Source organism: Melozone crissalis, unplaced genomic scaffold, assembly GCF_028551555.1.
Source record: "Melozone crissalis strain CALT ecotype California unplaced genomic scaffold, PUWL_Pcris_2 ptg000033l_1, whole genome shotgun sequence".
Classification (NCBI taxonomy): Eukaryota; Metazoa; Chordata; class Aves; order Passeriformes; family Passerellidae; genus Melozone; species Melozone crissalis.
The window spans coordinates 1382321-1394589 of NW_026535811.1; the positions used below are offsets into that span (position 1 = coordinate 1382321).

General features: G+C 45.8%; 1 protein-coding gene across 14 annotated transcripts in view; it reads right to left on the minus strand.

Annotated features, from left to right (window-relative positions):
• Window positions 1-12269, minus strand: part of SOX5 (SRY-box transcription factor 5) — a 590818-nt gene that overhangs the window by 8984 nt on the left and 569565 nt on the right. For all 14 annotated transcript variants that reach the window (XM_054281898.1, XM_054281897.1, XM_054281899.1 and 11 more), the window contains 2 exons: window positions 3328-3436; window positions 1984-2157 (listed from right to left, as the gene is read on the minus strand). In XM_054281898.1, the coding sequence (XP_054137873.1) occupies window positions 1984-2157; window positions 3328-3436 (283 nt within the window). The remainder of the gene's footprint in view (window positions 1-1983; window positions 2158-3327; window positions 3437-12269) is intronic.

A 12269-nucleotide genomic window follows, 5' to 3' on the forward strand; every position in this document is an offset into this window, starting at 1 on the left:
CACTGTCTCAGACCTTGCTTTTCCCCATATCTGGCAGCAAAACAGAGAGTTTGGAGTCAGCTATACTGTCTGTCACCTCAACAGGATCTGTAATGAATTTGCACATTTTACTCCAACTACTGTATATCTAATCAGAAAAAGATGTCTCCATATCTCCCTGATCTAGCGCCAAATAGTAAAAGGTGATTCCTTATGTTAACAATTTCAGCAGAATGGCTTATTAAAACCAGATTTTAGGGTATTATAAAATGCTTAGAAGCCCTTTAAAATGTCAACCAGGATCCCCAGAGACTGCGTAAAATGTCAGCCCAGCTCAAGCGCCTGTTTTAAGCAGAATGAATTAGCAGCGTGCTGTCGGAGGTTGTTATCCAAAACAATCAGTTAAGAGGGAAAACATCAAGCTCCCTTTGTACTTTCTATATGAAAAGGGCCATTCAGAATGATCTTGTAGATTTCTGAGGCTGATTACTTAAAAACAGGTTTAACCAGGTCTACTCTCAATTTAGAACCAGACCAAAACGATTACTGCCCTGTCCTCCGGCTAATCACATCATACACCTCTGACCAGTATAATCACTTTTAACCACTATAAGGTTCTATAGCCATCAACATAGCCAATTTAGCCTTCTAATCCTGTTCCCATAACTAATCTAATCATCTCGTACCACCCTTTAAATCATGGGTTAATATCATCACATCTGCCATCCATGGCAATACATTTTGCTTCTCCAACCAATTTATCTCATTCCCACTTGCCCCCTGCTAACTTTTCATAATACCACTCTAATCAAGGGAAGCCTCAAACCTCTGACCAGTCTAAACCTGGCATATTTACCAGCCCTGCAGCTGGTTAATGCTGCCATCAGAACTGCACTGCATCTCTTGAGCAGCCTGCAAAACCAGTGAGGTCTGCAGCACAGGTAAACACGTCCCCTGCTTAGCCACTGGCCTGAGGGATGCTTAGGACCTGCAGTTGTTTTTATTGGTAAAAATACAATCTCTCTAATTTGGTCACAGATATATTATTTTTCTGCTGAGAAGTAATTCATTGACCTCAATGAGCCTCACTAGTCACCTACTGCATCCTCCAGCACAGCACAGAGGAGTAACTTTGGACAGAACATGGTCCTGAGAATCTGTTCAAACACTGACCAGTTGGAAGAATTTGGCATGAGATTCAGCAGATGATGCTCGAGACAAATATTGATCAGGACGTGAAGAGCAGTCAATATGGAAATCAGGGTTTTTAAAAAATTCTTTTCAATGTACATAGAATGAAGAACCACCAAGTGTAGGAGAAGATCAGGTTTGGGTGATAGCTGGTTGCCTGTGAAATGAATCTAAGTTCACTCTTAATTCTTCTCCAAGGAAAACCCACAAACCCTAATGAAGCAATTTAAAGGGGGTACAGCTCCTTTCAAAAAGAATACAATCTCTACAAGTGGATAAATACTGATTTCCCAATTACATTGTGGGCCCTCAAGCAGCCACCAACAAAGAGTGCATTAAAGCTCTACATTACAGAAATATAAGAACTTTATGACTCCCTCCCCATTAACAGGCTAATCTATATTTAAATAGGAGAATTAATGCTAGAATGAGTAACCAGGTGCACAAATCTGTGGGGCCTGCTGAGATGCATCTGCAGGGCCTGAGAGAACTGACAGATGAACTGGCTAAGCCACTATTGGAGAAGCTTTGGCAGTCTGGTGAAGTTACTGCTCTCTGGAAAAGGAGAAACGTAACCCCCATGTCTAAAAAGGAAATACTGGGAACTACAGGCTTCTCTCCTCCTGGGAAAAACTGCCACAACCTCAGTAATTACAAAGAATATTTCAGTGTGGTTAATCCACACTGCTGGGCACACAGGGGAAGCTCCCATCGCTGTTCTTGGCGCAGTGACTAAAGGGCGAGAGAGAAAAGCAATTCTGTTGGGTCAGGCGCTGGGCTGAGTTTGGTCAGAGCCTTCTCCAGCTGACTTACCTAGGATCTTGCTGATGTTGGAGTTGTGCATGTCGGGGAAGGCCTGCAGGATCTTCCTGCGCTCGTCCTTGGCCCACACCATGAAGGCGTTCATGGGGCGCTTGATGTGCGGCTCGTTGCTGCCGCGCCCGCGCGACTCCCGGTAGATCCGCGACTCCGACACCCCCGCGCTCCCTGCAAGGCAAGGCACACGGGCTGCACTCGTGCTGCCTCTGCCAGCAGCACCCAGCTCAGCTGCTGCACCCAGCTCAGCTGCTGCACGCCCCGTGAGGCAGCGTTCACAACAGGTAATGGTTAATACATTCCATATTGCCTGGTTTAGTTATTCCGTTTATTCAGCATCACACGAGTGATAAGGAGTTTTCATTGCTTTCAAACATAAAGTATTACGCAGCTTTTCTAAGCCATCTTTTCCTGCTTAATTACATTAACAAAATATATACTTATCAAGCAGGTTTACTTTTTATTTTCATCCTTTCTTGCTTACAGAATGCTGGTCATATTGTGTCACCTTTCTTCTATGTTTCTGTCACTGTAGGACACGAAAAAACACCAGCGCACACCGCTGTTCTCAAGGTGAAGGAAAAGGGGAGTTTATTTTTTGACTCTAACATTTATAGTTTTCTAAGAGTGGCAGTGGATTGGAGGGTGACAGTGTCACCTCTCCAGTGACACTGGTCAAACCAACAGTCTATCAACTTTCTCTTCTTCTATAAAGGAATACAAAACAATGAGTTATTTACAGAAAATGTGTGAGAAAGTCCACTACAAGAATGTCAACATCAGAAGGCTTAGAAAATGTTAAAAAACCAGAGTGACACGTTTCTGTGACAGAAAGGGTGTGATAGAGGGCAATACTGGGCATTTCTTCTTAAGCAATTCTCTAACTAGCAAAATTTACATACTTGCCTGTTTTTGCGCTTACATCTCCTTAACAATACATGCAACAGCAGAGAAACAAATAAACATTGTGCTTGCTTCATCAAACCAGTAAAGCCCACACAGATGCAGAGCACACAGCACTTATGGAGGATCAGGCCTACTCTTCATGGCTTCCCTGTGTGATCTCACTTACCCCACATAAATTTGCCTCTTTAGTCTCTTTTATTATCAGAAATACATTTTTGGTCCCATCTTGGGACCTTCAGTGGACAGAGGGAAGGTTAAAAATCATCTCCAGACTAAAAACACCCCGCGATGAATCACTTCCTCCTGCCTTGTTTCACAGCCATTTATTGCTAACAGCTTGTATTCCTCATGAACCTCCAAAGCACTGGATTCTCCCTCAGATCCTGTTGGCACACACACACAAACCCGGAAATCAGGAAAATCATTGGTACTGACCATCAGAATCTCCACTCATGTTGAAATCCATCATTGCGTGGCTGAACTTCCCATCTTCACTCTGCTTTACTGCCAGCTGCTGGGTCAGGGTCTCCAGTGTTGTTTTGTCCTATATGGGCAGAATGACAGGATTTGGAACAGGAAAATAATTAAATGTTGTAACTCCAAAGTTTTCACATTATTTAGGAGGTTTTTAGGGAACCTAGATAACTATACACAAGTGATTACTGAGCCATGTATGAAGAATAAGTAACAATGCTTCTTCTGAAGAGACAGGGTTACAGACTCTACCATAAAGTCCTTTTCAAAGTTTGCTCATTAGCTAGTGATAAGCAAACTCCATAGTGTTGAAAAGATTGGCTTAGTTAGGCACGATAAAACTGGCTGCACATCTGAAGAATACTTCAGCTCTCTGTGTTGCTGGGGCTGCAAAGCTGGCCTGAGGTTTAGGTGACACATGCTCTTTTGCAATGCATTTACTATAGCACTCTATTTCTAGCCTGCAATCCCAGTGCAGAGACATGGATGGCTTTGCTCTGTTTCTTTTTTACAAGGCAGTATTTTAGGAAGCAGCCCATAGGGCAAGAAAAAACACCCTACAGTTCAAACTGACTCAGGCCTTGGGAAAGGTTCAGCCTGAATTAAGCATGATCCTTGGGCAGCAGTTTGTGTTCTTGTCCAGACTGTTTTGTCCAACCCTGCTAACACCCCGTCCATCACTCGTGTGGTCAGAACTAACTGTGAACCCTGGATTGCAACAGGCTGCTGTGTGCTGCCAATTAATCTGTCTAAAGACTGCCAGAACAACATGCTAGGGCAATTCATTCCAACGTCCTCTTCAAAACACCTCGCTCCCCCAGAATTGTTTGACTCTACAAACGCAAAGGTGTTCCATTTTCCAACTGTTTTTGTTTTCCCAATGACTCCTGCTCATGAGCACTCTTTCTTCCTGACAATCATATGTTTAAAAATAAATCTTTCAGGGAAGCAATACTAACATTTCAAAATCTCAGGCACTGTGCCTTTTGCAAAGCTAAGAAAATGAAATGATGTGGCATGATAATGAAGTGGCTCCAGTCGAAAAAATTCTTTTGAGCTTCTTCCTGAAAGAAAAGATTTCTGTTTCCTTGCTCTATTCTACTCCTGTTGGCTGTAAAAGATCAATAAACTAAAAAACTTTCAGTTTCCACATGGCAACTGTTTCATGTAGCCTAATAATGTCACTGGGATGTGTTACACAGGAAAACAGAAAAGAGAACAATGTGAATACAGAATTGCTTCCTGCAAAGTGATGTCCCTGCATCTGCAACTCAAAGAATGGTTCAAATTCAAGTAAATCACTGCACAAAGATTTTTTCAGGAACAGTTAGAAACAAGGCTAATCTGCTCAACTTCGTATTTTCAGAGTTTAGGGAACACGAGGTTAACTCTCCTATTCCTCACATTCATTTTCACTACGAATCCCTTTCACACTCCTGGTGCTTTGTCTACACCCTGACACTTCAGCATGGAAAGCATGCAAGAGGAGTTATCCTCTGGGTTTTTGCAGGAAAAGTTCATGCAGCACACTCAGTCTATCCAAGGAAAAGGGTTTCCATAACACTACCAGGCACAGCAGACCCAGAAAGCTTGGAGAACCCTCAAAAAAGCACCTGAGCTAGTCAAGCATTTAGCTTCACCAAAATCTTTGATCCACCATTTTAAACTCAGCTCTCACTTCCAAAGCAGCTTGTCAGAAGTCAAAAAGTCAGGATGAAGGTGACTTTGTATTTCTTCCAAACTGATTGCGGATATATAATGGAAGTCAACAGTTTTTCCTCAGAAAAAAAAATCTATTTACTGTCAACTTCATAATGCTAGAGTCCTGCAAGGCACAGCCCAGCTATGGCTCTTTGAGAGCCTGACCTAGCCCAGGTTTGGTTCCTTGGTCAGAGCCCGACTCAGCTTGTGAGACAAGCAATTCTAAAAATTAGACAGCAGAAAGCAGCAAAAACAAACAGCAAGGAGCACTCCTGTCCTTCCAGAAGAAACATGAAACTCAGCCATCTCTTGCTAAACTTGAAGGGATTCCAAATTTCTGAATTTTGTATCAGACCTCAGAAGGCTGAAAGACATTTTATAAGTATTTTATTTCTTTATGAAGGATTTCCTAATCATCATTTCTATTGGATTGTAGGAGAGACTGGATCATTTAAAATTTTAATGGGTAAACCAGAGAAGATAATACTGCAGAGAGCATGCAATCTCAAAATAGCCCAATTGTTCAAAGTACAACCAGAGAGGTTTCATCAACAGCCACGACGTGATGAGAAGTTTCTAAAACTTTATTAATCAAAGAAATTAACCTGCCGCAGAAGACTGATCTGTACCACAACTCCTAGAAATGCTCTAATTATATTTAAGAGAACAAAAACACATACACACATGGAGTATGTCATGTAAAAAAAAAATATAAGAAATGACTAAGCACCACAAGTCAGACTCAGTTTTGTGGTCAGCTGCAAAAGTTACTTGGCTCTCTGTCACGGATAGCTGTCGTAGTTTAACAAAACATTGATCTAAAAATGACAAGAACTTGGTTGCAGTCTCTTTCATGGAAGAAACATAAACCAAGAAGAGTCAAAACATATGTAGAACAGCCTGATCTCGTTTGCCAGAACTCCTCCCACTACTAGATGAAAGTGAAGCAAGCCCTTGGAAGGTCTGAGGAACAAAAACATCCTGCTGGCTTTGCCTCTGCCCTCCCTCAGCACCAGGGCTCAGGGGGCACTGGGAGCATCCCACACCTCCATCCAAGGGGTCTGCAGCCCTGAGAGGGCTGGGCACATGGCCTGGGCACATGGCCTGGCTCCCTGCTCCCTCTGGAGCCATCCTGAGAGGGTTGGGCACAAGGCCTGGCTCCCTGCTCCCTCTGGAGCCATCCTGTGAGAGCTGGGCACATGGCCTGGCTCCCTGCTCCCTCTGGAGCCATCCTGTGAGAGCTGGGCACATGGCCTGGCTCCCTGCTCCCTCTGGAGCCATCCTGTGAGAGCTGGGCACATGGCCTGGCTCCCTGCTCCCTCTGGAGCCATCCTGTGAGAGCTGGGCACATGGCCTGGCTCCCTGCTCCCTCTGGAGCCATCCTGTGAGGGTTGGGCACAAGGCCTGGCTCCCTGCTCCCTCTGGAGCCATCCTGTGAGAGCTGGGCACAAGGCCTGGCTCCCTGCTCCCCCTGGAGCCATCCTGTGAGAGCTGGGCACATGGCCTGGCTCCCTGCTCCCTCTGGAGCCATCCTGTGAGAGCTGGGCACATGGCCTGGCTCTCTGCTCCCTCTGGAGCCATCCTGTGAGAGCTGGGCACATGGCCTGGCTCCCTACTCCCTCTGGAGCCATCCTGTGAGAGCTGGGCACATGGCCTGGCTCTCTGCTCCCTCTGGAGCCATCCTGTGAGAGCTGGGCACATGGCCTGGCTCTCTGCTCCCTCTGGAGCCATCCTGAGAGAGCTGGGCACATGGCCTGGCTCTCTGCTCCCTCTGGAGCCATCCTGTGAGAGCTGGGCACATGGCCTGGCTCCCTGCTCCCCCTGGAGCCATCCTGAGAGGGTTGGGCACAAGGCCTGGCTCTCTGCTCCCTCTGGAGCCATCCTGAGAGGGTTGGGCACATGGCCTGGGCACATGGCCTGGCTCTCTGCTCCCCCTGGAGCCATCCCCCAGCCCGGGCTGCCTGGCAATCCCTACAGTGCCCTGGCAGGAGCCATTTCCCCATGGCATATCCAGGCTTGCATTGCCACTGTGCAGGACTCTCCTCTCTGCTGCTCTCCTCACCCTACCCCTGCTTTCTCTGACAGGAATACTTCTCCTCTCTGCTCTGATGCCTGCAGAGAAAGAGCCGGTTCCAGAGGAGGAGTTTGGGACCGTAACTTCACATTCAGGGCCATAACCACACAATGGTTCAGGAGCATAACTTCACATTCCTGCTTTCCACATCCCAAGGGAACTGAAGGGCCAGGCAAAAAGAACCAAACACAGTTACATGGAGACTGCAAGGAGAAGCTTGCTGATCACCTCTTGCACCTAGGAATTCCCCACACACAGATGGACACAGCCTGCTACCTTTGCTCAATGATAATAAACTGAAAAGAAACAGATGGTTGCCTGCTACTGTCCTTTTGTGTGCCTCATTTCTTCCCTTCCCCTCCAACTACAGTTTGTCCTGCTATTTCCCATATCTAAACGCTAAAGGCGGTATGTTCAAATGGATTTGGGTTTTCAGGAGGTAGTTTTTATCTTTGATTGATGAGCAGGACCAGTGACAGCATCTGATGGGGTTTGCGGTACTGAGGCACATCTCCTAGCCCAGCAAGAGCCTGTAAATATCACCCCTTCCAACACATACCCTGCTCAATATGCACCAGATCTTAAGAGTTTTGGGCAGATTAATTGCTATGATTGCACAATAAAAGTTCACTTTATGACAGAAAAACCTACTGAATTGTTAGACAAGGTGGTGGCACAAGGTGTTATCCATTCAACCCTGTGGTATTTTCCTCAGCTCTCTGAGAAGGTGAAGAGTTCTATCTAGCACAAATGAAGACTTTGTAAAGGTAATCTTTGTGTGCAATCCCTCTACCTCTTGTGGTAACAAACATCAGAATAGGCTGAGCTCTAAACTTTCCCCCAGAGCCCCACCAAGTGTGGAGCACACGAGGCAGGCAGGCATGAGGGATGGTGGAGAGCTGGGAGAACTCAGGGAACAGCTGGCAGCAGTGAGAGCTGTGCCCAGAGCTTTGCAAGGATGGATTATCTGCACAGGATGGATTATTTGCACTGCAGGCTCTGCTCCTGCACATGATGGTGCTCCACAACAGGTGCTGTGCCCTCTGCCCAAGCCTTGCTATGGCCCAGATCCTGCCTCACCTCCACCTGCTGCAAGAGAATTTCTGCTTTGACTGTGTCACCAAGTGTTCTTCACTCCTCACTGAATTACCCACAAGATTTCACAAAGAAAGGCAGGATTAGTAACTGCTTACCAGAAGGGAAACTGAGTCACACGTTATGGAACTTGCCAAAGGCTCCTTAGAAAGGCTGATAAACATTTTAGTAACTGAAATTAGCACTCGTGAATCTTCCACAAAAAATACCATCTCAAGCCTGTAATTTCTTTATGAGTGTGGAATTGTGACTCTTGCTGATGGCACATGGTACCAAGGAGAGCAACATAAAAAAAAGCAGTTATAGATCCACCACTGCAATGGACCTTGCTTAAGCAACGCCTGCAGGGCTGTAAAACTCATAAAAAGCACATGCATAAATGATAAAATAGAGTGAGGCTTTCAAATGTTGACTCAGTAATTGTTAAACCCCTTCTGGCTGCACAATTTTATAGTCTTCTACCGTACTAATGAAAACGCAAGAAACAACAAAGAAGGGCTTTAGCCTTCCAATTACATAAACTCTGCGGACCACCAAAGAAGATGAAAGATTATTTATAATGTCACAGCAAGTTATCATTTGGAAGATTTTTTGTTGTTGCATCAAAGTTGAGTATGAAGAAACAATGCATTCACCACCCCCTCAGCTCTTTCAATTTTGCTTATCCAAGATCTCTATTTCTCATGGAATAATCCACCCACAGAATCTAAAAGCAGCATTAGAAACAAGAAAATAAAAGAACAGTCTTTATATGTGGCTCTTCCTGATTTTATGGTACTCCTTTCACAATTATGACAGTCTAAGTTGGGGCTACATCAGTTGGAACCATACCTTTTGGTTTACAGTACTTATTAAAACCCAAATTGCTTCAATAGTGCCCAGAAATCACTGCCCCTGATCTTCAATCTACATGAAGGGTCACACAGACTCACAGCAGAGCTTCCTTATGGGGAGTTATGGGGAAAAGATCAGAATGACTATGAAGACATTTAACTACTGCCCTCTCAGGAACAGACACCAATCACAGAGGGAATCTGCTGAAACTTACACACTCGTTTCTCTTTGTTGTGTGTTGTGGACACAGGGCTGCAGTTTCTAGGAGTTCTCAAGTCAGTATCTTTAAAAGCACCTAAGGCATGACAGAGCCCACTGAAATAAAAAGAGGAAAATCCTCAAGAACCTGGCAAGGGTCAGGACCCTAAGGTAGCTTTTTTGTGTTTTGTTTTTTCTTTTTTTTTTTTTTTTATTTCATTAATTCTTTGAGAAAGAATGAAAGAATAACTTCATTCATAAAGTGTATTATTTGGCCTGGAAACAAACAGACGGGAAGCACACAGGACTGGCCCAGCCCAGTATTTTGAAGAAGGAATAAAAAGGAAAAGGAGTGAAAGCAGAATGCTGAGATGCTGTTTCCTCCTCAGCAAAGTTGTTAGAGCACGGACAGAGGCACTGACCTCAAGCAGATCCAGCTGTAATCTGCTGACTGTAAATAGGTTAAGAGTTCCATGACCCAGTTTCTCAGCCAGACTGCTCCTTGGGCTGACATGGCCTGTAACTCTCTGTGGACTGTTCAGCCACTGCACCTTAATTTCCTGAACTCCACAGGATGGAGACAGTGATGCTTTCCCACCACTGTGAGGAGTTCTGAGGTCTCTGGATGAAATGTGCCATGGAAATGTTAACCAGGGGCTTCCCAGCGAGTCAAAAGCTGGTACAGCTCATCAGCCTGGAAAGGAAACACCAGCTGGGGGACAGGGGTGGCACACTAAAGTGAAACAAGAGGAAAATCTCAACCCACCCAGGATTTCCTGGGAAGGAGGGTCTGAATGCAGGCAAAGAGAAAGCAAGAACACAGACCCTGCTTTCCTGGCAATTGTGTCATAAACAATGGGTGAGTCAACTGCACAGCACCAATGCAGCCATTACAGAATACTTCTTTCCCATTTTTCCCTAGAAGGAATTCAAATTCTGCAGGTACTCAAACGATGAAGGCTGCTGTACCTCTGCTTGCACTTCCTCCAGCCCTGCTGAACAGCTCAGGCTGAGCCCTCAGGAGCCCAAATGGACACAACCCACAGAAGAACCAGGCCCAGCCTCTATTAGACTGCAGAGAGGTGCTGCACTGATGCTGAGTCCACAAATGAGCTGAAAGCCCATTTTTATGTGATCACATAAAAATAATTAAAAAATCTCAGGAAGTAATAAGATCTCATGGCTGTGGGGCACAGCTTAGAACTTAAACCCAAGGACTCCAAAAGCTCCAGAGTCGTAACAAGGACTCCCCATCACTTGTACGGTTTCACTTTCAGGAGGAAGTTGATGCATCTTTATTGGGATTCATAAAACTTCCACAGGAGCATAAACAGCTGCAGTGCTCCCTGACCCACACTGTGAATGTTCCCAATCTCTGCCCCTTGGAGTGAACACAGCCTGAATTCCCATTTGGAGTTCAGCGCCTGCCTGGGCCCAGGGTTCTCCCCTTGCCTGCTGCTCTCCTGAACCTCAGCTGGGCTTTCACACACACACATCCATGGGCAGAACCCATCCCTCCCTCTGCTGGCTTTGTATTTTATCAGCTAACCCTGCCCATGCATCCCTGCCACCACAAGGCACCGAGGACACCCACAAATATCCACAGCTTGTCTTTGAAACATGGATCTGGGCATTTAAAAACTGATGGTCAATCAGGAGGGGAAAAAAAGCAGTGTTTTAAAATGAAGAGCTAAAACCTTTGGGGGAATAAAAGAAGTCCTCCCTGCAGAATCTCTCCCTCCCATGCGTAGGCACTTGCTAACTGAGAGTAGTGGCACTGTGACAAAAGCAGTAAAACCAAAGGCAGGCTCTGCTAAAGGAAAAGGGGGAGGGGAGTTCTTCCACTGGCCATCTGTGAAAACAAGGCACGTGGCCATTAGATGCAGAGGCTGTAAATATAAATATACACAAGCTCCACAAAGCAAATGGCAAAAAAGAAAAAAAAGGCAGGGGGGACAGATAATAAGTGGATAAACTTTCAGGTGAAGTAAATCAAAGTGTTTATTGCTTTGTGTTGGGCAAAACCAATTTTGATCTTGGTCCCAGTTCCAGTCATCCCAAGTTCCTCAGCCCAGCCTGACCCACGGCCTCTCAGTGTCTGCAGCAAGCCCAGGGTTCATCTGCTGTGCCAGCCCCTCTCTTTTCTTCTCCTGCCTGCCCTTCTGTCCTGCAACTTTCTCTTGACTTTCTGGTTCAAATCTAGCCATTAGGGGAAGGAAAAAAGTTATTGAAGCAAAGTTCTCTACTGCAAGAAAAAATTAAATGTCATGTGTTAAACCAGCTACTCCATGTGTGCTCAGTAAAGTGAGCTGCAGTGTTTTATTTCTCAAAGGCAGCAGGAGCTGCTGGTTTGAGATTCTCAATATTGCCCTTCTTCCCAAGGGGAGAGCAGGGCCTAAATCCACTTCAGCTCAGCAGATCCCAGTGGTGTCCTAAGAGTTAACTGTACTCTCCCCATCCATCAGGCAGGCAGCGAGGCATCAGAGGGATGATGGATGTAAAATTATTGCAGGGCTGCCACCCGATACACTTCCTGCCATTTGTAACCAGCGCTGGAACCGACACACTCCTTTCATTATTAAACATCCACATTAAGCCAACATTGGTCACTGTCAGCCCACGTTTGGCACTTTCTTAAGGGGAGCAGGGAGAGCTGGGGCTGCGAGTGGGGAGGATGGAGGGAGGAGGGAGATTGGGAATGGAAGCAAAGGCATCCTGAGCCCCGTGCTCCGCAAGCATGAATAATAGGCTCAGCTCGCAATGCTGCAGTAAATATTGGTACAAATAGCTCTTTAGTCACAAGGCAGCACACAAGTACATGTCAGAGCCTTTTAAAAGGACACACTGCAAGCAGTAACAGGGAGAGCTTGCAGCGCAGGTTCAGCCCCAGTGAGGGAAGTGGGGTGTACTGGGATGCACTCAGCTGGGAGTGTATGCACACCCTGCTGGATCCTTGTGCTTGTGTACACCTCCCTGCCTGTTCTGGGGCTGAGCAGAGAGG